This window comes from Ptychodera flava, chromosome 20, assembly GCF_041260155.1.
Source record: "Ptychodera flava strain L36383 chromosome 20, AS_Pfla_20210202, whole genome shotgun sequence".
NCBI lineage: Eukaryota > Metazoa > Hemichordata > Enteropneusta > Ptychoderidae > Ptychodera > Ptychodera flava.
Window position 1 is genome coordinate 27,470,165 of NC_091947.1, and position 23,306 is coordinate 27,493,470.

The 23,306-nt window shown below is 37.8% G+C and overlaps 1 protein-coding gene across 1 annotated transcript; it reads left to right on the plus strand.

Moving 5' to 3' along the window:
* The first annotated feature begins 494 nt into the window (after window positions 1-494).
* Window positions 495-20,276, plus strand: LOC139120472 (uncharacterized). Its single transcript, XM_070684926.1, has 3 exons — window positions 495-787; window positions 15,674-15,943; window positions 16,638-20,276. The coding sequence occupies exon 3, from the start codon at window positions 17,380-17,382 to the stop codon at window positions 18,661-18,663; it is 1,284 nt and encodes a 427-aa protein (XP_070541027.1). The 5' UTR covers window positions 495-787; window positions 15,674-15,943; window positions 16,638-17,379; the 3' UTR covers window positions 18,664-20,276.
* The last annotated feature ends 3,030 nt before the right edge of the window (window positions 20,277-23,306 follow it).

Sequence of the window (23,306 nt, forward strand, 5' to 3'; positions counted from 1 at the left end):
AAAGCTTCCCTCGACAAAATTTTCCAAGGTTTATACCTAGAGCACGTTACCTTCACATGAGCAATACTGACACATAAGATCGTCTATGGAGGTGAATCTATGAGGTATACTTACCAGTTCTCAGTGATGTTACCACAATTTCTATTATGAACGCCTAGAGTAGATGTCTAGACAGTGTTTCGACGTAGCTCCGAAAGTAGAATCTTAGTTTACATAGTTTACAGTAACACTATGGGTTATGGTTCTATAAGTACATGGGGTGACATCAAACATGGTCATAGGTGATAATGTATGACTTGTCTCGCCTCAGTGAACTTCCCTTAAGAGACAACCTACATCAATGATTGATGTGCGAACTGACAACTGACCCCTCAAAATCCGCTGATTTACGATACCTTTATGTAGGTGTTCCATGATGATACCGCCTCAATGAAGCATGCAAAAGCTGAATTGTCTACTTCTATTCAAAAATAAAAATGTGTAAACAAAGACTGTAGAAGCGAGACTGCTTAAAAGCAGATGTTAGATTGTCGACGTGGCAAAACCGTATCGCACAGCCCAAAACCCGCAGCTCGCATCACTATTAGTTTTTTCTCTTGCGGTAGTGAACTTATATGTGTCTATCGGTGCCCTATCACAGTTGGGACACTAATTCGCAACAGAATCTGGATTTATGGATTTCTTCAACATGATTAAACAGTTGGTGGTGTTGATGTCTCTCATTTTGCTCAAACCAGTGGATTCGACAAGACCGAATGGGTTCGTCAAGCTGCAGATCAAGATCCAGGTAGTGAAAAAACATTGTTATTAAACATGTATTACAACCATTTTCAGTAATAGAGCGCGAAGCCACTGCAGTGAACTGCAATAAAACTGCTCACACTAATTAGTTTCAGCTGTAGCCAGCGGGCAAAGTCGACAACATTGTATGTCCCATGCAGACAGTTTGTCTGGGGAAGTTGAAATAAAAAAGATTTGTACAGGACCAGTGCATGGTAATGTCACATTGTATCTTAATCTTGAACACAGGGTGCCAATCGTAAACTCTCATTTACAACCCGAGCCTCAGACAGAGCTAGTTTTGCCTTTGTACGCAGACTTTTTGTCTGTATCAAGTAGCCTTGTTCAACACCAAAGTGGCCACGGCTACAGCTGAAACTAATTAGTGTAAGCAGTTTTATTGCAGTTCACTGCAGTGGCTTCGCGCTCTATTACTGAAAATGGTTGTAGATTTAAGGCAAGCATCCAATACAATTTTAGCAACATTTCAAACATTGGTCGCGATCTGATTAACCTGTTATAAAATTTTAAGGCATTCTTCCACATCTGCAAAAAACCGACGTATTGACTTTACAAATTTGAAGGTTGTATGCGCCTCAAAATTGAAAGTCTTAAACATTTGATCTACTTTACGAAACATTAAACAATTCCCTTTTGACATCAAGAATAAAAATCATGAGTCATGGGGCAAATTTTGAAACTAGGGAATCAAATTAATATTTACCGACTCTCGAAATTCAAAACGGAGTCCCCTGTGTCAACTTTACGCGGCAAAATACAATTTTTGACTTTCAGAAATGCAATCCGATGAAAACTCTTCACTCCATAAGCTTTGAGTCCCCACGAGAGGTAGACAAGAAGAATTGTAAAAGTTGAGAGTTCGAATATCTGTCTCCAAGGCGCACTCTACCTTGTAGAATGCGTCTCGGGGACAGATATTCGGACAATCAAATTTTTCCAATTCTTTTCTGAAGTACCACTTTAGGGGGCTCATTTTAAAGCTCTTGGCGTAAGAAAATTTTTCACGGTCTTAGTTTTTTTGAAAATCGAAAATTTTATGTTTCTCCATAGAGTTAACACAGGGATGGCGGCCATTTTGAATTTTAAATATCGAAAATCTTTGGTAATTTGTTTCTCTTGTGCCAAAATTTGCACGTTGACCCCTAATTTTTTTCTTGATTATGAAAAAGGTTGATTGAAAGATTGCTTGAGGAAAATTTGAGCCAAAGTTTAAGTCTTTCGCTTTTGAGGCATATACTACCTTAACCGAAATCATTGCAGTTTATTACGATAATTTTGAAATGCCAATGTTGGTCGTATTTTAGCTCACGTGTGTAAACACGTGGGCTAAAATTGTCATAGCGATGTCTGTCTGTCTGTCCGTGTGTGTGTGTGTCGTCTGTCTGCTGTTTACACGATAACTCAAAAACGCCTGAACGGATTCAAGTCAGATTTGGTACACAGGTACCATATGCTACTTGCAAGAACTGATTAGATTTTGGTTAGTGTGGCTTGCATATTAATGAAGTTATGCAATATCGTTTTTTTCCGTACAATGGTTTCCCTATGGAGACGGTAATGACAGTGTAGACATATATCAAGAAATACTGCACAAAATTTCATGAAACTTTTCACAGATGACAATCTAAGAACATTATGATGATACTGTGAGTGTCATGTCAATTATCTTCTCATTTGCATATTTAATGAACTTTTGTTATTAGTGAGATAACTCTGAAATTCCTGCACCAAACTTGATGATACTTGCAACAAATATTGATCTGATATATATATCTAATTATACTTAGAAGCATTAGGCAGTGTCAAGTTAATAAATAGCTCATTTGCATATTTTATGAAGGTTTGTAATTAGTCATATAACTCCGATATAACTTCACCAAATGTGATGAAATCTGCTGCAGATACTGATCCGACTGATATCTAACTGTAAAGCATTTAGTTGTGTGAAATTAATTAAGTGTTCATTTGCATATTTAATGACCTTTGTAATTAGGTATATAACTCTGAAATTACGGCACCTAAGTCAGTGAAATCGGGTACAGATATTGTTTTGATAAATATCTACTTGTACTGAGAAGCATTTGGCAGTGTCAAGTTAACAAATAGGTCATTTGCATATTTATGAAGTTTTGTAATTAGTGATATAACTCCAAAATAACTGCACCAAATGTGATGAAATCTGCTGCAGATACTGATCCGACAGATATCTAATTGTGGTGTAGAGCATTTAGTTGTGTGAAGTTAATTAAGGGTTCATTTGCATATTTAATGAACTTTGTAATTAGTGATATTACTCCAAAATTACAGCGTTAAATTTGATGAAACTTGCTACAGATGTTGATCTGATAAATATCCAATTGTACTGAGAAGCATTGAGCAGTGTCAAGTTAATAATTATCTCATTTGCATATTTCATGAAGTCTTATAATTAGTCATATAACTCCGAAATAACTGCATCAAATGTGATGAAAACTGCTGCACATACTGATACGACAGATATCTAACTGTGTTGTAAAGCATTTAGTAGTGTAAAGTTAATTAAGGGTTCATTTGCATATTTAATAAACTTTGTAATTAGGTATATAACTCTGAAATTTCGGCACCAAAATTTTGTGAAACGTGCTACAGATATTGATTTGATAAATATTTAATTGTGCTATGAATCATTGAACAGTGTCAAGTTAATTTAGGGTTTATTTGCATATTTAATGAACTTGTAATTAGTGACATTACTCTAAAATTACAGCATTAAATTAAATAAAACGTGCTACAAATGTTGATCTGATGGATATCTAATTGTCCCATAAAGCATTGAGCAGTGTCAAGTTAATTAACAGCTCATTTGCATATTAAATAAAGTTTTGTAATTAGTGATTAAACTCTTAGAGTACTGTGCGAAGTTGAAAAAACCTGCTACATATAGTGATAACATATATCTCATTGTTCTGTGAAGCGTACTACTATTAATGAATCTTTGTAAACACGTGAGCATATTCAGTTCATATCTGTTGATTTTAATCACTCAACTACGTTGTAAGTTAGATAAAGTTGCAGCACACATTATGTAAGTCTTACGTTATCGTCTGAAATTTATTTTCAGTGTACCACTCTGTTCTGAGATAATGCTGATAACAAATCTGTCAGGTTAAGCAATGGTTACTCGACCATACTGCCTACATACTCGTACTGTAGAGGTTGACAGTCAAGCTCCACAATAACTTCTTTGTTTCGCCCAAGCGCGACCGCGCCGATGTGGTGGTTAATTCTTGTGTCGGCGAATTTTATGATTTTGAATCATTACTATGTTATACGATTTTGAATGAACCAAACGCTACACCATTCGAATTTGAAGTTTGTCAAGTGATTGTTGAAAGATTATGCTCCAGTGCATTGATTAATTCTTGTGTCTGTGAATTTTATGAATTTGAATTATTAGTATGTTACATAATTTTGAATGGACCAAAAGCTACATCATTCGAATTTGAAGTTAGGTCAATTCATTGTTTAAAGAATACCAATGTCACACCGTCATTGACTGATAGTACGCGTTGAGAACAAGCTACTGCGTGGTGAGTAAGCTTGGTCTGAACGTCCTACACGTACGTTGGGTAGCAAATAATTCTTAATGTGCAGATGTCTCTCTATTAAACTTCACTTAATTTTGGCCAGCGATTAGTGTGTTTATTTCGCATCATCCATTTTAGTCCCCACGGACACCGTCCGGAGGGACTTATAGGTTTGGTCATGTCCGTGTGTGCGTGCGTCCGTCCGTCCGTTCACGCAGAATCTCAGAGATGCCTGGAGCGATTTCATTCAAACTTGGTACAAGGATTACTTCATATGTCAACATATGCACATCATTTGTTTTGTGATACGATCCAATATGGCTGCCAGGCGCCATTTTATTACGATTTTTTCATGTACAGAGCCATAACTCAGACATGTTTCAACCGATTTTATTCAAAGTTGGTACAAGGACATTGACCAATGTCATAGATATGCACGTCGATTTGTTTTGTGATATGATCCAATATGGCTGCCGTGCGCCATTTTGTTACAATATTTTCATGTACAAAGCCATAACTCGGCATATCTCAACCGATTTTATATCAAAGTTTGTACAAGGACATTGACCTATGTCATACATATGCATGTCGATTTGTTTTATGATACGATCCAAATTTTTTTACATTGTACAGACACCTAACTCAGACATGTTTCAACCGATTTTATTCAAAGTTGGTACAAGGACATTGACCTATGTCATAGATATGCACGTCAATTTGTTTTGTGATACAATCCAATATGGCCGCCAGGCGGCCATTTTATTACGATTTTTTCATGTACAGAGACTAACTCAGACTAACAACCGATTTTATTCAAAGTTGGTACAAGGACATTGACCTATGTCATAGATATGCACGTCAATTTGTTTTGTGATACAATCCAATATGGCTGCGTGCGGCCATTTTATTATGATTTTTTCATGTACAGAGACCTTACTCAGACATGTTTCAACCGATTTTATTCAAAGTTGGTACAAGGACATTGACCTATGTCATACATATGCATGTCGATTTGTTTTGTGATACGATCCAATATGGCCGCCAGGCGGCCATTTTATTACGATTTTTTCATGTACAGAGACCTAACTCAGACATGTTTCAACCGATTTTATTCAAAGTTGGTACAAGGACATTGACCTATGTCATAGATATGCACGTCAATTTGTTTTGTGATACAATCCAATATGGCTGCTGTGCGGCCATTTTGTTACGATTTTTTCATGTACAGAGCCATAACTCAGACATATCTCAACCGATTTTATTCAAAGTTGGTACAAGGACATTGACCTATGTCATACATATGCACGTCAATTTGTTTTGTGATACAATCCCATAAATTAATTGCCAATTTGCATTTACATGATGAACTTTTGTTTTTAGGGTGAATGTCCAGAAGCACTGCATCAAACTTTATAAAATATGGTACCAGTGATAATCTATCAGTGTTATGATAGGATGCAAAAATGTTTTGCAACATCCTGTTGATTAATTCGTAGTTGACTCATTTAATGACCTTTAGGATGGTGGCCTACATTGGTTCCATGTTACTGCATTCTTGGGCTATTCAGCGCCATCTGTATCAAAGTATTTTTATCACAAACCTAATTAATGAAGAGGACTCTATCCTCTCTGAGGACTTGTAATCAAAGTACCCATTAACACGTGGGGACTGTGTCATCATCCATTTTTTTGATTGAAGTTTAACATGTGGTCCATAATTCATTCCTAATAGCCGATGGTATTATACGCTCTAGAGACTAGACGTAAATAAGAGGGTGCCGGGGGAATTTTGGGAAGTTAACATTTTTAGAACAACTTTGAAGAGTCACAGTTTTTTAGCCCTTTTGAAGAGAAGGGTAAGAATATTTTTAGCAAGGTCAGTAGAAATAGCAAAAGTGGGAAAAAACCTAAAACAGCATGCTCACAAAATTTGTCACATCCTGCTTCTTTCACTTTCAAAACATATTTATCTACTACAAGTAACATCACCAACTTCCTGTAAATACATTCTCTTAGTTGTATTACCTCAACCAACATCGCAACTATATGGTCTCCTTTGTCATCATTTTAATCACTACCTAATCTTGATTGTTGTTTATGTTGTTATTGTTGAAATTAAGTAATCAATATCGTCATCGTTGTCATTGTTGATGCCTCTGGTTTTGTTCTTTTCGCCATTACTTTCATAGCAGAGCTGAATGGGCCAGCGTGAAAACCCGGAAGCAACGTATGTTTCTCACATCTTTGGAAAGAACGATCTCTTGCTGCGGGTGAACTGGAACTGTTAAAGTTACCAGAATTTCGTATGCAGACGCACGCAGACAGTGTCACCCATAGTCTTCCAAAGACGTGAGAAACTTACGTTACTGCCGGGTTTTCACGCTGGGCCCATTCGTTCAGTACGGGCCGGGCTCTGCTATTGGTTCGATTTGAAATGCGCCTACGTGACTTAATGTAACGCGCGGTCTTTTAAATCTGGAATGTAAGAGACAACCAGATGCGCTAAAAACCTGCTGATTTCTCGACTTTTTATCGGTAAGAGGTAAAAATGTTTGAGTATATGATTGAGAAGGACCAATGTGCTTTGACCCTACATCGAATTTTACCGCTCTCGATGCTTGCTGGGTGCATTTTGGCGAGCTCTGCTATTGGTTCGATTTGAAAAGCGCCCACGTGACTCAATACACCGCCGTGCCTTTTAAATCTGAAATGTAAGAGACGTCCAGATACGCTGAAAAACTTGCTGATTTCTCGACTTTTCATCGGTAAGAGGTAAAAATGTTGGAGTATTATTGAGAAAGACTAATGTGCTTTGACCCTACGTCGAATTTTACCGATTTCGATGCATGCTAGGTGCATTTTTGGCGATCGAAAAAAAGTGTGTGGCAATGAAGTGACACCCCTTGGGTAATGTTAGGCTGTATTGAATTTGCAACGCACATGTATAGTTAGGCAGCAACGCACATGTATAGTTAGGCTGTATTGAATTTGCAACGCACATGTATAGTTAGGCTGTGTTGAATTTGCGACGCACATGTAGGCCTATAGTTAGGCTGTGTTGAAATTTGCAGCGCATACTTTGTTCTTTTCTGCAAATAGTATCAACAACGACAACAACAATAACAACAACAATAACAACAAATTTACTGAGTCCAAATATATGTTTATTTATCTTCATTTTTAAATATTTAATCATCATCATCGTCATCATCGGAGATTGAATCCCCTGTATAACACACAGCCCTGCCATGTAGAGCTAGCATCGTCGTAAACCACGCGCCTCTTTACGGCAACAGCTCAGCGCTACTTGATTTTTGCGTAGGAGCGGAAATCATTGCTCTGGCTAGCGAGAATGAGAGCTAGGCATTCATAGTGAACTGTCTGTCACCGCACCGGCATGCGTTGGCTGCACGTAAAAGCAACTCAACTTTCCAAGATCAAACGGTCAGTATCTTGTGAAAACAGCGACATAGCAATGAAAATTGTTTTAGTCTGTGCTTTTAATCAAATGAAAATGCATGTGGCCTCGGTTTTCAATTTCAACGGCCTAGGTCCGATGTTTCCTCTCGTCTGATCATCATCGTAAACTACGCGCCTCTTTACGGCAACAACTCAGCGCTACCCGTCAAGCGATTGATTTTTGCGTAGGTCAGCGGAGCAAAAATAATTGCTCTGGCTCGCGAGAATGTCGTCTGATATACATTTCCGTGCGTTGTCGCCCCCGTATGTATCTGTTGCGTTTTTACCGTACATGTAGGCATTTGTAATCTGTGTACTGTAATTCCCCGGACTGCCTTGCTTTTAGTTGTATTGGTGTTTACTGCTTTCAGTCCTAACGTGCTTGAATATTAAAATCCAAACCACTCTTTTATTCTGCACATATCTTTGTCACACATTCTCTCTTCTTTTCTTCCGCTGCTCTGGTCTCTGGAACTTCGCTTTTGCTTGCAAATGCTTTCTAGTATTATTACCCATTTCTAAAAATGGCAGGAAATCAAAATAACAATTAAAATTTAAATTTGTCAAAGTTTCAGTAGTGAAAGATTTTATCCTTTAAATTTGTAGAATTTAAAGAAAACGAGGGAAAATAGCAAGCCTTTTTCAGGTCAACAAATTTCAAGAGTTACAGCTACAGGGGCTTTAAACCATGTTTGATAACAATGAATATCGTAAAATTTAAATGTTGCAGCTATGTTGACGCGATGTATCAAGATATCATACCTGAAATACATTGTTTGTAAGCAAGAGAGTCGCACACGGGCAGTTCCGACGAAATCCTCTCTTTTAATCCCTCCCTTTTCAATATATAATCAAATCATTTCGTGGAGCTGAATGGTTTATCTTGGTCAATTAAGTCAGTGATTACAATTCAGTACTGAATTGGTGTTCCGCCTCTTTACGAATGTCATACTCCTGGTGAAAATTTGGTTTCAAACTTATAACAACACCTTCAGCGTCCCTCACCAGTTCCGTGATCTAGTGTATCAAAGCATAGAGTCAAGTCTATAAACACTTGATAGGATCGGATTACGTCACAGTAACAGCCGCTACGCACATTGTGTCGCTCCAGAAGTTTTGAAAGTTTGCCATCAGACTTTAGTGCTAGACGATCAAACATCGTTGCTTCGTACATGTGAATATACTTGGAAAGTGATGGGTGTCGACATTTCTGCATGGAGGGTTGCTATCGGCTGTTTTATTCATCCAAAAAGTTGGAAAGGGATTGCCATTCACAACTACACGCCATTTTCGAAGTGGAGCGCGGTGAACGATCTTGCATTCCGATTAGCCTGCTGTACCTTGGTATGTAGTTGCATATCACTATGCAGTTTTGGCATTGTGTTTTGGCATTGATTCGCTCTATGATTGGCTGATCGCTACAGGCAAAATTACATCAGATGTGCTACTATTGTCTGAAATTGGAGGTGTCAAGTGCATGCACATATTAGGCCTATACAATTGTGGAAATTTCAGTTCGCATTGGTACTTCACTGGGTCAACATGCGACACAAGTCCCAGTCTACTGAACATTCAATTTCATCCAAGTACTTCAGCCATGTGTCTTCCAGCAACGAAAACTCCGTATGTAAGCCGACTGATCCAGCTCTCTGGGGATGTAGAACTAAATCCCGGGCCTGATACCCGACAGTCAACACTGACTCGTACGGAGAACTTCGTCCTCCCGCCTCAAATGTAGATGAACCAGTGATGTCAGCGTTGCGGGAAATACAGAACAGTATAAAGGACTTACAGAAAGACACAAAGACACTGAACAAGAAAATAGATAGGATGGAAGTCAATTAAATAAAATGGAAGAAGCGATTGGTGAAGTTAGAAGCATGGCAGAAGAAAATAGAGAAAGGTTGAAAGGACTGGACGAGGTGGAAGAAGAAATCACAAGGTTAACGTCAGAGACAAGGCGACTACGTGTGCTGAATTCAGAGCTTGAAGACAGATCAAAACGAAACAATGTTGTGTTTAGAGGTGTGACGGAAGAGGAAAGGGAAACCTGGGAGATGACAGAAATGAAAATCAAGACTTTGATAGCAGATAAAATGAACATTCAAGACACATAGAGTTTGAAAGAGTTCATAGAGTGGCGGGGTCAAGAGGTAATAGATCGATCGTGGCCATGTGTTCCAGGTATAAAGATAAAGAGAAGATACTGTCAAAGAGCCAAGCCTTGCGCGGAACAAATATTTACGTCGACGACATTTCTCAGAGCACACCAATTACATACGGAGGAAGCTGTTTGGCAAGAGAAAGGAGCTGATAAGTAGAGGTATTCGAGCTTTTGTAAATTATAATAAATTAATCAGCTACGACGAAGGTAACAGACAGGTGTACATATTCAATGAAAAATCAGGTTGTGTAGAAAGACAAGAACATGTAAGCTAAGGGGGTGGCCAAGGCCGAAATAGTACGGACGAACTTGGAAGACAAAGAAATTGCGTTTCCTGTCTTGGAACGTTCATGGATTGTATAATAAATTACTAGACAAGTCTTTTCTTGATTTTGTTACAAATTTGATGTCATTTGTGTACAAGAAACTTGGTTTCACAAAGATTTAGTATTTGATAGAAATATTACTGGATTTACCGAATATCATATCTTTAGGGAAAGGAAAGCCAATAAAGGTCGGGTTGGGGGAGGAGTTAGTGTTTTCATAAATAATGTATTTTCTAAAGGGGTCATTCGTTTGTCAACAACTTTACCAGATGCCATCTTCTTCATATTAGACGCTGCTACACTTGGTTTGTCCAAAATGTTATCCTAGGTGCATTTATGTCCCCCTGAAGGGTCATCCCGCTATACTTCTGAACGAATGGTATTGAGTTGTTGGATAATCAAATTGTTGAGCTTAAAGTCAAACACCCAGATTGTCATTGGTTACTTATGGGAGATTTCAATGCTAGAACTGCACAGGATTATTATATAGATTCTACTGATTACATCCCGTTAGCAACAGATAGCTATGAAGAAGATACTTTTGATAAGACCCGTTCTTCAAAAGATCCTGTAGTAAACAGATTTGGTAGAAGGTTATTAGAGCTTTGTCGTGATCATTCTATCCATTTTCTAAATGGAAGATCTTGTTCTGATGTTACAGGCGAATTTACTTGCATTGCAAATAATGGTAATAGTGTTGTAGATTACATTATAGCTTCTACTGATTTATTTAAGGAAATCAGTGATTTTTGGGTTGATGATAACAGTATTTCAGACCATTTCCCTTTATGTTTAACTCTGCCCATCAATCTATTGTCTAGAAATGAGACGACAGATTTGGCTTCATGCAGTAATTATACACGTTTTAAATGGGACAAAGACAAGGTAGGCTCTTTCGAAACAAATATTCATTCACAAGAGGGACAAAACAGGACTAGACAAGTTTTAGAATCTAACAGACGAGATGTAGAGGAATGTATGAGTAGACTTTATGATTTATTGTTTTGGGCTGCTGAAGATTACAAACAAGAAAGCAAACGGATAATTGGGAACAACATAAATAGGAAATTGCGACAAGAAGCATGGTTCAATAAAGAATGTCAAACTGCAAAATATAACATGTACAAAGCACTTCGCCAGTTTAGAAACTTAAACACAATAGAAAGCTTGAATGTATACAAAGATCTAAAGAGAATTTTCAGGTCGTTATGTCGGGTCAGCAAAGCAAATTTTAATAAACAGGTGCGTGACGCTCTTAGTGCTGAAAACAGCACCAGGAGTATCTGGCAGCAAGTAAAGCGCTTTTCAGGTTTTAGGTCACGTACTTGTGAGATATCGCCAACTGAATGGCTTCAGCATTTTAATTCTGTTCACAATCCTGTCAGACAGAAAAGTAATTTTGACGCTACGGTAGAACATTTTCTAGACAGTTTTGACTTTGGTGACAGTGTACTAAATACTGATCTAGATGTAATTCTTAACGGTGACATTACCGTCACTGAGATCCAAGAAGCACTGTACAAACTCAAATCAGGTAAATCACCAGGGCCAGATGGCATCCCTAATGAGTTTTATAGTTCAGCTAAGGACACTCTGATACCTCTTTTGCATTTCATTTTCAATGTTATTTTTGATTCAGGGTTTATCCCAACGATTGGTGTAAAGGGATCATTGTTCCGCTGCATAAGAAAGGCAGTCAGATAGACCCTAACAATTATAGAGGTATAACTCTGCTAAATTCTCTTGGAAAGATCTTCACTTCTATTTTAAATACACGCTTGGTAAATGGGCAGACACAATTGGTTGTATTTCCGATTGTCAGGCGGGATTCAGAAGTGGTTTCAGTACAGTTGATAATATTTTCAGTCTGCATATTATGATTCAAAGTACCTCTGTAATTCAAAAGGTCGTTTTTACTGCGCTTTCATAGATTTTAGCAAAGCTTTTGATTCCGTAGACCACAATTTATTACTGTACAGACTTTGCTTTGAGGGAGTAAGGGGTAAGATGTTATGTATTTTAAATTCAATGTATAGTGAGCTGAAATCATGTGTAAGGGCTGGACAAGGCATCGCTGATTATTTTCAATGCTCTGTCGGAGTCCGGCAGGGTGGTATGCAAAGCCCTTTCCTTTTTTCTCTTTTTATAAATGAACTGAACAATATGTTGGAAAATTCGGGACATTGTGGTATACAGATTACTCAAGAAATGCACGATTTGTTTTCCCTTTTGTATGCAGATGATGTATCTATTTTCAGTGATACTCCAGTTTAAGACTACTTAGAGTACTGGAGTCTTTTACTAGCAAATGGAAACTGTCAGTACATATGAGCAAATCACAAATTATTGTATTTAGACGTGGCGGGGTTTTGAAAAAATATGAAAGGTAGTTTTTTAATGGGGAATGTATGAAAACGGTCAGTTATTACAAATATCTCGGTTTAATGCTTTCCAGTAAGAATACCTGGAGTAAAGCTACATCAATATTAGCAGATCAAGCTAGGAAGGCGATGGGCAACATTTTTAGAATGATCAAGCACACTGGCAGCTTGCCATTTAAAGAGTACTTTAAACTTTTCGACGCTATGGTTCTGCCCATTATCACATATGGGTCAGAAATTTGGGGTTACACAAAATACCATGTTCTCGAATGTGTTCAATTGAAGTATTGTAAGAGATTTCTTGGAGTTAAATCATCAACCCCGGACGCCTGTGTGCTAGGTGATTGTGGCAGGTGTCCTATTTTCTTAGTCACTCAGAAAAAAGTGATCTCATACTGGTTAAAACTTTTAAAAATGCCACAAAACAAAATAGCAAAGCACAGTTATAACCTTGCGGTGCGGCTAGATGACAATGGGAAAGAATCCTGGGCAACGCATGTCAAAAATATTTTGTTTAACCATGGGTTTGGGGAAGTTTGGTTATTTCAGGGGCCGGGGGACTTCAATAACTTCCTAAAACTTTTTGTAATCAGAGCAAGTGATATTTTCAAGCAAAACTGGTGGTCAGAAGTCTGTACCAAAGATAAACTTCGTCTTTATAGAAATTTTAAGTTAAACTTTCTACCAGAAGATTACTTATTTATTGATATGCATATGAAATTTAGAAGATCAATTGCTTGTTTGCGGAGTTCGGGTCTTGGTCTAGAAATTGAAGAGGGTAGGGCTCGTGGTATTTCTCCTGAGGAACGCACCTGTAAGATTTGCGATTCGACAAAATTGAAAATGAATTTCACTTTATATCTGTCTGTCCCCTTTATCAGAATTTAAGAGAATCCTATTTACCAGTCTGGTCATATAGACAACCTTCATTGAAAAATTTTATTCTCTTATGTCATCTGATAACAAAGTTATAATTTCAAACCTTGCTATATTTGTGTACAAAGCTTTTAATTTGAGAAAAGAGTATTTTTGAAGTATTGTATTTCCTTTTCTTCTTTTGTTTATCAATGATTTATTTATCTCTGTGTCTGTTTACTGTAACTTATTTTCTGTATATTTTGTGATGTATGCGATTTGGGCCGGTGGCCTTCTAGAGCAATAAACCATATTATTATTATTATTATGTATCAAAGCATAGACCCTCGAGAGGGTCTATGATCAAAGTCATTGTGTGTAAAACACTAAGTTCAAAGATTAAAGTTTTGAATTGCCAGAGCCTAATGCAGACATTCAAGTGGAAATCCACATAAAATGCAGATTCTGAAATTACGTGAGCAAAATGCATCTTATACGTGTCCTTGTTGTACGACTGTATATTGATAGACCTTTCTGCTGATAGCATCTTACCTCAATAGCATAGACATTTTTTAAGCTAGACAGTTTTCAAAGGGTTTCTGTCAGGGAGTTCCCCGTTTATTACTAGGGGGTGAGCCGGAGGAATTTTGGGAGGGTGATATTTTACAAAAATTCCCTTAGAAGTTTTTGTAAACTTAAATTTTGGGGAGGGTAACATTGCACATTTGTCAATTTTGAAATTAATACAAATTTTTAATGTGGTTTTCACAAGTTAAAAGTATCAAAAAAAATCCTAAAACGATAATTTTTACAACTTTCTGACGGTACACACAGGTTTGTTAGATAGATGTCAATAAATAGAAATGACGACTTTGGCATGATGTGTGTATATCTTATAATATCCATATGATTGATATAAATATTATATATATATATATATATATATATATATATATATATATATATATATATACATATATTTATATTTGAGTACTTGACTAGTATAGAGAGAGATAACTGAAAGTGCACGTGTTTAAGAAATATATTCAAACTGTTAATTGTCCCTATACAAAACTAGCCATATATTTTAGTGTTTACATATTCTTGATTATTGATATGAATGTACAGAATCAGTGTTAGATTAGGATTATGAGAAGTGTATGTATGTACGACATATATATGAGATACTTGATAATTTCACTTAAACGTGTCATTTCATATATATATATATATATCTATATCTATCTATCTATCTATCTATCTATCTATCTATATTCAATATATATATATATATTCAATATATATATATATATTCAATATATATATATATATATATATATATATATATATATATATATATATATATATATATATATATATATATATATATATATATATATATATATATATATATATATATAAGAAACTGTAGGAATTCAGGTGATCCCCAGTGGAGCGTGGAATGGGGTGAAGATAGAAGAAACTTGGGTTGAAACACACTACCACACCTGGTTGTTAGGTTCCAAACGTATTTATTATACTCAAACACAACGTTTCGCTCTAAATTTAGAGCTTCTTCAGGTGTTTTCTACAATAAAAAGTACGAACATGAAAATTACAATGGTTGAATTGTGTAGGAAAATGAGCAATGTAGAGTTATAAGTCTGTGAAAATCTGGAAATGTACATGAATGACAGGAGAGACTAAAAAATTACAATGGTTGAATTGTATAGAAAAACGAGCAATGTGGAGTTACAAGTATCTGAAAATCTGTAAATGTACATTTAGAAACGAAACGTTGTGTTTGAGGTATAATAAATACGTTTGGAACCTAACAACCAGGTGTGGTAGTGTGTTTCAACCCAAGTTTCTTCTATATATATATATATATATATATATATATATATATATATATATATATATATATATATATATATATATATATATATATATATATATATATATATATTGGTTTTCACAAAAACGCCCATACATATGCACGGTGTCCGTGTTTAACTGCGTGGGCGGTTTTAAAAACCTGTTTAGACATGAGATGTTGACAGATCCATCTTTAAGTTGACTCAATTTAGTGATGAAAACTAAAACAATTTAAACACACAGAGAACAGCAATTCCTACCTTGACTGGCCACGGATCCACTTCTCTGGCACCGTCTTAGTCGGCCCGCCGACTGGAAACAACGACTGCCAGAACTATGACATCGAGACATTCGATGAAAGGTTACGAAGACAACCATCCATTCTCAGCTGGAACCCCTATGGCTCCGGCATCTTTCAGTTCAAGGATTGTAACGTTACGTCAGTCTGCTACATAATGGGCGGATGCGTCACTAATTCGTCAGATGACTCACTCGTAGGAAAAAACATCATCAGTGAGTACAAAGTAATTGTTTACGATGTTGTGGAGATTTTTTACGAGTCGTACCTTTACGACCGTTGACAAACCCTGGACTCGTCATCAATATTCGACGAACTATTCTTGTAATGGCTACAATCATTAAGGACATTGAAAACCGGACATTGGGCCTATATGAAGACTTAGATGTCATCAATAATAAAGAATCGCTGCTTAGGAAGAGGTCTTAAGCCTGACGTGGTTTTAGCATAAAAAACTGACGTGTTCAAGTTCAGAAACAAAACTTTGTCAATATTAAGTAAGGTGAAGTGCGATATCAGGGACCTTGTTTGAGTCTTTTGTCTTCTAGCAATTTTGCGATACGATTCTGTTAAAGGGAGGGTGACGTCGGAGCTCTGCTCAAAGGTTTGCAGGGACTCCTACGACCGACATAAGTGAAGTACGTTGGCGATTGATGAAAGTTAAACAATATTTGTTAACAATGAATATCGTAAAATTTAAATGTTGCAGCTATGTAGACGTGATCCGTCTAGATATCATGGATGAAATACACGACGACATCCTCCCTTTAAATTCAGTAATATATCTTGTTTTAGCATTAAGACTTTGTATTTGAAAACGGCACGTATATATTACGTGTTTCATCATTCAAGTTTGTGGGCTACGTCTTCATCTGAAGCAAATTTTGTCCAATATTTTCATTTCTGCAGATAACATCAATAGTTCCCAGGCAAAGATAGTGGACCTGGACCCGGAGTGCCAAAATTTATCAACGATTTTTGGATTAATAATACATATCCCAGGTGTCTTTACAGCCCGTTTACTTGAAGCACCAATAAGTAATATGTTTGTAAAGATACCTGAAGGTGAATCCTTTAAGGGCCTTGGGGCCGATTTCTTGTCTCTACTTGTTGATGTAGAATGGGAAAATAATGAGATTGACTCCCAGATTGTAAATGAGTTCGAGGATTTGGGGTCTTCCAGTTCAAAACCACGCGTTCTGTCCATAAAATTTAACATCGAGCTCGACCCTTCTAAATCTTCTGGGTTTCAAATAGGAAGAATCGTCGGTACTATAGGCCTCGCTGGAACTGCCGAACCCTTGCATTCTCTTCGCCATCGACAATTATTGCCTCTTGATAATAATTATGTATTTGGCAAGGTTTACTTTCGAGTGTTCAAAAACCGAGGGAAACTTCTCATTGATATTGCAAACGCGGTGAAACATAATTTGACTGGACTTCCAGACCCAGAGTTGAACAAAATACTGCAGATTGCCTATCCATCGGATGAAACTACAGACCCTGTAAGTTGTGGAACACAAATCACGGTTGTCGGCCAAGTTAACTACACAAGTAAGCTTTGGTATCAGCGCACTGCTGCGTAATTTCACTGCCTGAATCGACTGATCTGACGCCGAAACAACTTGATGAAATATCAAATCGGCCACTTATGATCCGACGTTTGGACACGCAATCTCTTCAGTGCATTCAAGTTATCCTGGCTGAGAGAAGCAACGGAATCATGATTGACGTCATGGGGGACAGAATATTCAGAAAAGACCCAGGAGACAAATGGCAAGTTGATGCTTTCTCAACCAAATTCGGTGAACCTCTTGCCAATGTTCCATTAAGGATAAAAATAGCCAACTGGGTCCAACCAGACTCATATTGCGGACCAAATAACACTATACCTTTTAATCAACCGGCAGATGCTGTAAAATACTCCAACATGACAACTAGCAACGAGCATGGGGTAGCTGTCTTTCATTTTACAGGAAAGAGTCCCAGACGTCCGAGAAGAATACTTGATGGGCAGCTTTACTTTTTTGACATTCTGGCTGATGTCAATCATCCGGCTACTTCAAATGAACCGATAGCTGTTCATATGTACGATGACTTCAGGGTGTCAGAAGGAGGGCCTACTTGGCATCAGGATATATACCCCATATTCAAATTATATGCAAATATGTTTCCGAGCATGACGAACATTATAAATTTAGCTTGTTATGAAGACGTACGACGCAAAACAAAATTGATAAACATGACAATGAGCTTGCCATTCACAGATCCAGGATATATGCCAGTAACAAGAGATTTATCAGGACAGAAACGGCAAGCTATACTGAAATGGTTAGAAAAACCAAAGGTTGGTAAACCAGTCCCATCCAGCCTGGAAGAGTTGAAAAAGAATCTTCAGATCGCTCTTGAGTTTGAGCTTTCTACCATTCCTCCTTACCTAACAGCATTGTTTTCCATCAAGAAGGATCATAATACAGCCGTTGCAAGTATTCTACGAAGTATTGTCATCGATGAAATGCTACATATGACTTTAGTAGCGAACATTCTGAACAGCATATGCGGGAACCCAATTTTGGACGACGTCGGGGTTATACCGAAATACCCTTCAAAGCTCCCAGGTGGAGTCCATCCCCATCTCACTGTTTCTCTTGGCAGACTCAGCAAAGGTCTAATAGAGGACGTGTTCATGAAGATCGAGGAACCAGACGATACTCTTCCTATTACATGGCGCGACGAAATATTTGAAGGTCGTCTGTCTGAAGAAAAAGTGCATCACCACAATAATACAATTGGACAGTTTACCAAAGGAAGATATGGAAGTCACTCACTGACCTTGATAAGGTTGATGAAAACTTATTCAAATGTGGAAAGAGTAACATGCAGATCACCGAGGATGACTGGTACAGCAACGTCGATGAAAAGCCGTTTCTTGTGAGTAATATTAAAGATGCAGGAAGGGCGATTTATAAGATCATAACGGAGGGAGAAGGTAGTTCCCTAACACAGCCTGATGACTCTGATAGGAAGCTCTCTCATTATTATAAATTTTTTGAAATTGTGGAGGGTAATAAAATTGAAAATGAAACAACCATGGATTACACTGACACCTGTGATGCCACAACTACCGCAAATACTGGAAGGCGATGTGGAGGACAAAGTAAACCATTTCAGCGGGTGCCGTACTCTTTCACGGGAGAGAGGGTGCCATTTCATGATGATGGTATTTGGCCAATAATAAATGACCCCGAAGACCATAATTATCCTGCGGGCTCTGAAGTTAAGCAGCTTTCTAATCTTTTTAACAATCAGTATTCAAACTTGTTGCGGTGTATCCATGGGGCTTTCAACGGCAACCCACGAGGGATAAAGACGTGCATGTTAATAATGGCAAGACTTGGGTCGCTGGGACGTCAGATGGCCAGTACTCCGATCGATAGTAATGGCGACCAAAACATCGGTCCAAATGGTGCACCAACATTTGAATACATTGCAAACGACATTTTGAGCTCCGAAGACAACTAGCATTATGACAGGCAAAGGAAAGCGGAGCTTTGAGCTTTGTGTTAAGGCGATATCGAATATTCAACGCGCGCACGATTGCTAAGGTTGGCAGTGTTCCAAATGCGCCCTATTGCAGGTGAAAATCGTTACCGTTTATATTGTTTTCTAGGCAATATCATCTTCTGCTGTTGTGCAAATGTTTACAAGCTATAAAGTTGGCTAATTTTCCATTTGTTGGAATGAGGTTTGGCAGCATTGTAGACATCGCCGAGATAAATAAGGCTAACTAGGCGTTTTAGAAAATTCTCAAGAATTTTTGAGATATGACAAGAATAGGATTAAAAATAGTGCGAAATTACAAAATAGATATTTGCCATTTCAATAAGTGTTTTTTCATGGTCGACCAAAATCTTTGCCTGGGACTGTGAAGGAGTATGTCAAGTATCACTATATAAACTTTCAGGGGATTTTGAGCAAATTAGAAGTAGCTGAATCTTTTCATAAACATGCTGTGGTAATCTGCATATCTATGATGTCACAGGTTTATGACCGGCAACCACATGTCTGCTAGGTTTTGGGGAGATTATTTTGCACCTTAGGGTACATAAATGCCAAACACTCATGTTTTCATGGATTTGACAAATTTTCCTTAGCAACCGTTGCCTAGATACTTGAATCCTTCGGTATCGCCTTAATGTTGCTCAGTTTCTTCATCATTTTGTAGCCTGTGGGAGGAAATCATTTAATCTCTTGAAAGTAGCTAACGTAACAGTGATGATTCTGCACAAAGAATTAGAGGACAGATGTGATTTATCATGATGATAAAATGAGTACTTGATTAAAGAAAATGGAGTTTAGTTTAACAATTTAGCAATATTAAAAAAACAATCTAACAACTAGATTGATTTCTCTTGTAGTAGCCACACGTAATTAGATATTGCATTTGCACAAACAATTTACTGACACTGGGCTTGGAAAAATGTGGTTTGAGAAACCTGATAGTAGTATCTATTTCACATCCTAAGCCCTTATTTTGTTCGCATTTTTAAAATAAATTGAAAATAATAGTGTGTGCATTGAAAATGGCTGAAGGCCACTAGCGAAGAGACCACTTTAGAAAATGTTTATACATGTCCGTATACCAACGGGTTTGAAGAGAGTTGAATTAGAAAGAAATCTGACGACTCGAAGATGTAGCCATTTTGGCCCGTAATTTGTTCACTTTTGGCCCTTTAAGTTGGTACCATCAGATTTACTTCCACGCCATTATTTCAAATCATACTGGGGACTCCAAAGTATGTTGTAAATAGGGCGCCGGTTGTCACACTAAAGAGCTACAAATGCAGGACACGCGTTCATCTCCCACGATATAAGTTCTGGTTGTCATTGTAACCACTACCAGCATGTTGCGAAGCCTTTTCATTAATGCACATTCTGGCAGCCCGATGACAGCTCAGTCGTTTATATACACTCAGCCACCACATTAGAACTCTCTAGAACGGCGAGATGATGCTTCAGGGATTTTTCACTAAATGACCACTACATAAGCCAACTAGCAACATATTGCAACACGTCTGACATTTTAATATGGATACTTTCAACGGGCTATTATCTAATCAGAATACTAGTTTTGCTCCATGACTTATTGTCTCCGGAAAATACATGACTTATGTTAAAATGGTGCGCTTGGGGTAAATAACACATATGTCTGTGACTTCACTTGCGCTCGAATGGCAGATAAACCATCTCTACTTCCATCATCCACAAGAAATTCATCATCCACGTCACCGCTTCACCACTGTTCTTGTCTACAATTATTGCACAATATATCACAGAATTGCCTCATGTAATCGATATCCCGTTTACTGATAGGCCAGATTGACCCTTACTTGGTACATTTGAAAGCCAATGATCCCTGTTTGATAAATTTCATGAATTCGAATACAGGAATGCTGAAACTTCTCAGTTAAACTGTGTCGGCCTTGATCCCTAAGGTATTCTTGTAATTTTACCTGTACAGGCTACGAGCCTGGCTAGTATGCACATTATACCTGCAATATTATCCGCTAATTTTGTACGTCTACTAGGATATTCAGTGTTGTTAATTTTGAATGTTGGGAAATCCCAAATTAATTGTAGCATGTTGGGCTTTTATAGGCTCTGCGTGCAATTTGTCCTTCCTGTCTGCAGTATTGTAGTATAAAACATATTGAATGTCTGACTGGTCGGACGCTACAACCTCTTCTAGCAGCTCTTGTAAATTATGGGGAATGTTATAGGGTAGGAAATTCTGTTTCTCTCTGTCCCGTGTAACGGGTTTAATCATTGCTTGCTATAGTGGCACTGACGCTAGACGAGTCTATGTTTACTAGTTCATCGAACCAAGGAGCATCATGACGGTGTTGATGCACAGCCGCCTTATTCCGCTCAAACGGTTCCGTCATGTTTATAACGTATAAGTGCATTCAGTCGTAAAGTTTTCGCGACAAAGATCGATGAACAATGGCAAGCCAACTCAGTAGGGATGTAGGCTTTTGTCAGAGCTAACGGAGGAGTCAGATATCTGGCAAGAGTGATAGACGTCCTCAGCAAATATGCCTGGGCCGTGTCTATCAAGTCAAACACCGGCGATGACACACTTCAAGCTATCAAGAGTGTTAGTATGCTGAAGTCCTGTTGACTAGAAAAATTGCACAAAGACGAAGGGCATGACTTCACAAACAAGATGATGCAACAGCACATTCACTGCTTTTATACGTACAGTCAGAGAGGCCACAGTGTCATCAAACAATTCAACAAACCTTCAAAGGATGTAAATGTATGATGTGGAAATATTTTTACTCTGAGCAAACACGGCGATGGATCTTTGTACCAACTGATTTACTCGAAAACTACGACAGCGCTGTACACATATCTATTCATATGAACTCAAAAGATGTAATACCTTGTCAATACAACAACCTTGCATTTAAAACCCTCTAGGACACAAACTGCCGAGCAACGGAGTCTTATATTATCACTGCAACTTGTTTTGTGCAGAGGTTCCCCCAACAATCCCACTTCTGACTCTTGTCTGTACCCAAAGCACACAGTAAACATAAACACAGTCACCATCGGAAAGTAGAGCTAGTCCTTCCGTGGTCAGACCTGTGCTGTGTTTTTAACGAATCTTGGAATTGAACTTTCTCCCCCGTCAGTGCTTTTACATCAGATACATTCAAGCTCTATTATTCTGTGGGTTCTCCCCCTTATGGGATCCCATTTTCAGATACTTTATCAATGAAGAAAAAGTCACAACCATTGTATTTCATGATTTTTTCACACCGAATCCAGTCGTCCAAGCATATCAAAGCCCTCCATTAGACCCCTCCTCTAACCTTTAATCATTTGGATTGCTGATTCAGAACCGGTTATTGTTACGTTGAAAGGCATACTTACGTAGCATGAAGCAATGATAATGTCTGTGCCTTATATGTTACATGTGTTACAAAAGAATATTCTAATCATCTGCTGTTTTCATTCGTCATAATCATCATCATCATCATCATCACATAGGAAAGGACATGTATATAGGTGTATATGCTGATCATCATCCTACATCGCCATATTTCTTCTCCATGTTTCTAATTGAACCCCGTCCTTCGTTTTCATGAAATGTAGACCATTATCATAGTACATGCCATGCTTAAAGTCATGTTAGTTAATGAAGAGGCAAAACTTATTCGCCGAGAAATCCTTCTCATCGATGTGTATCTCACAAGCACTCCTCCCTTTTATGAAGTATTGGCGCTTCTCTCCAAAAGTGACGTAGCTCCATTACCTGTGCGAACTCCTTGTTTGTGATTCCCTTAATACAGGTGCAGCCAACGAACAATGCACTTTTAAAGGAGTCTTTACTATGACAAGACATATTGTGCATGACAAGTAATGTGAACTGACTAATTTTAAGTCATGAGGGTAATTAATTAGCTGTTCATAATTTGCCCTCCCACTGAAAACTTTTCGACTTGCCCTCCCGCACTCAAACTTCATTTTTACCCTCTCCCCACTTATTTTTGCCTGTTTCCCCTCCCCGCT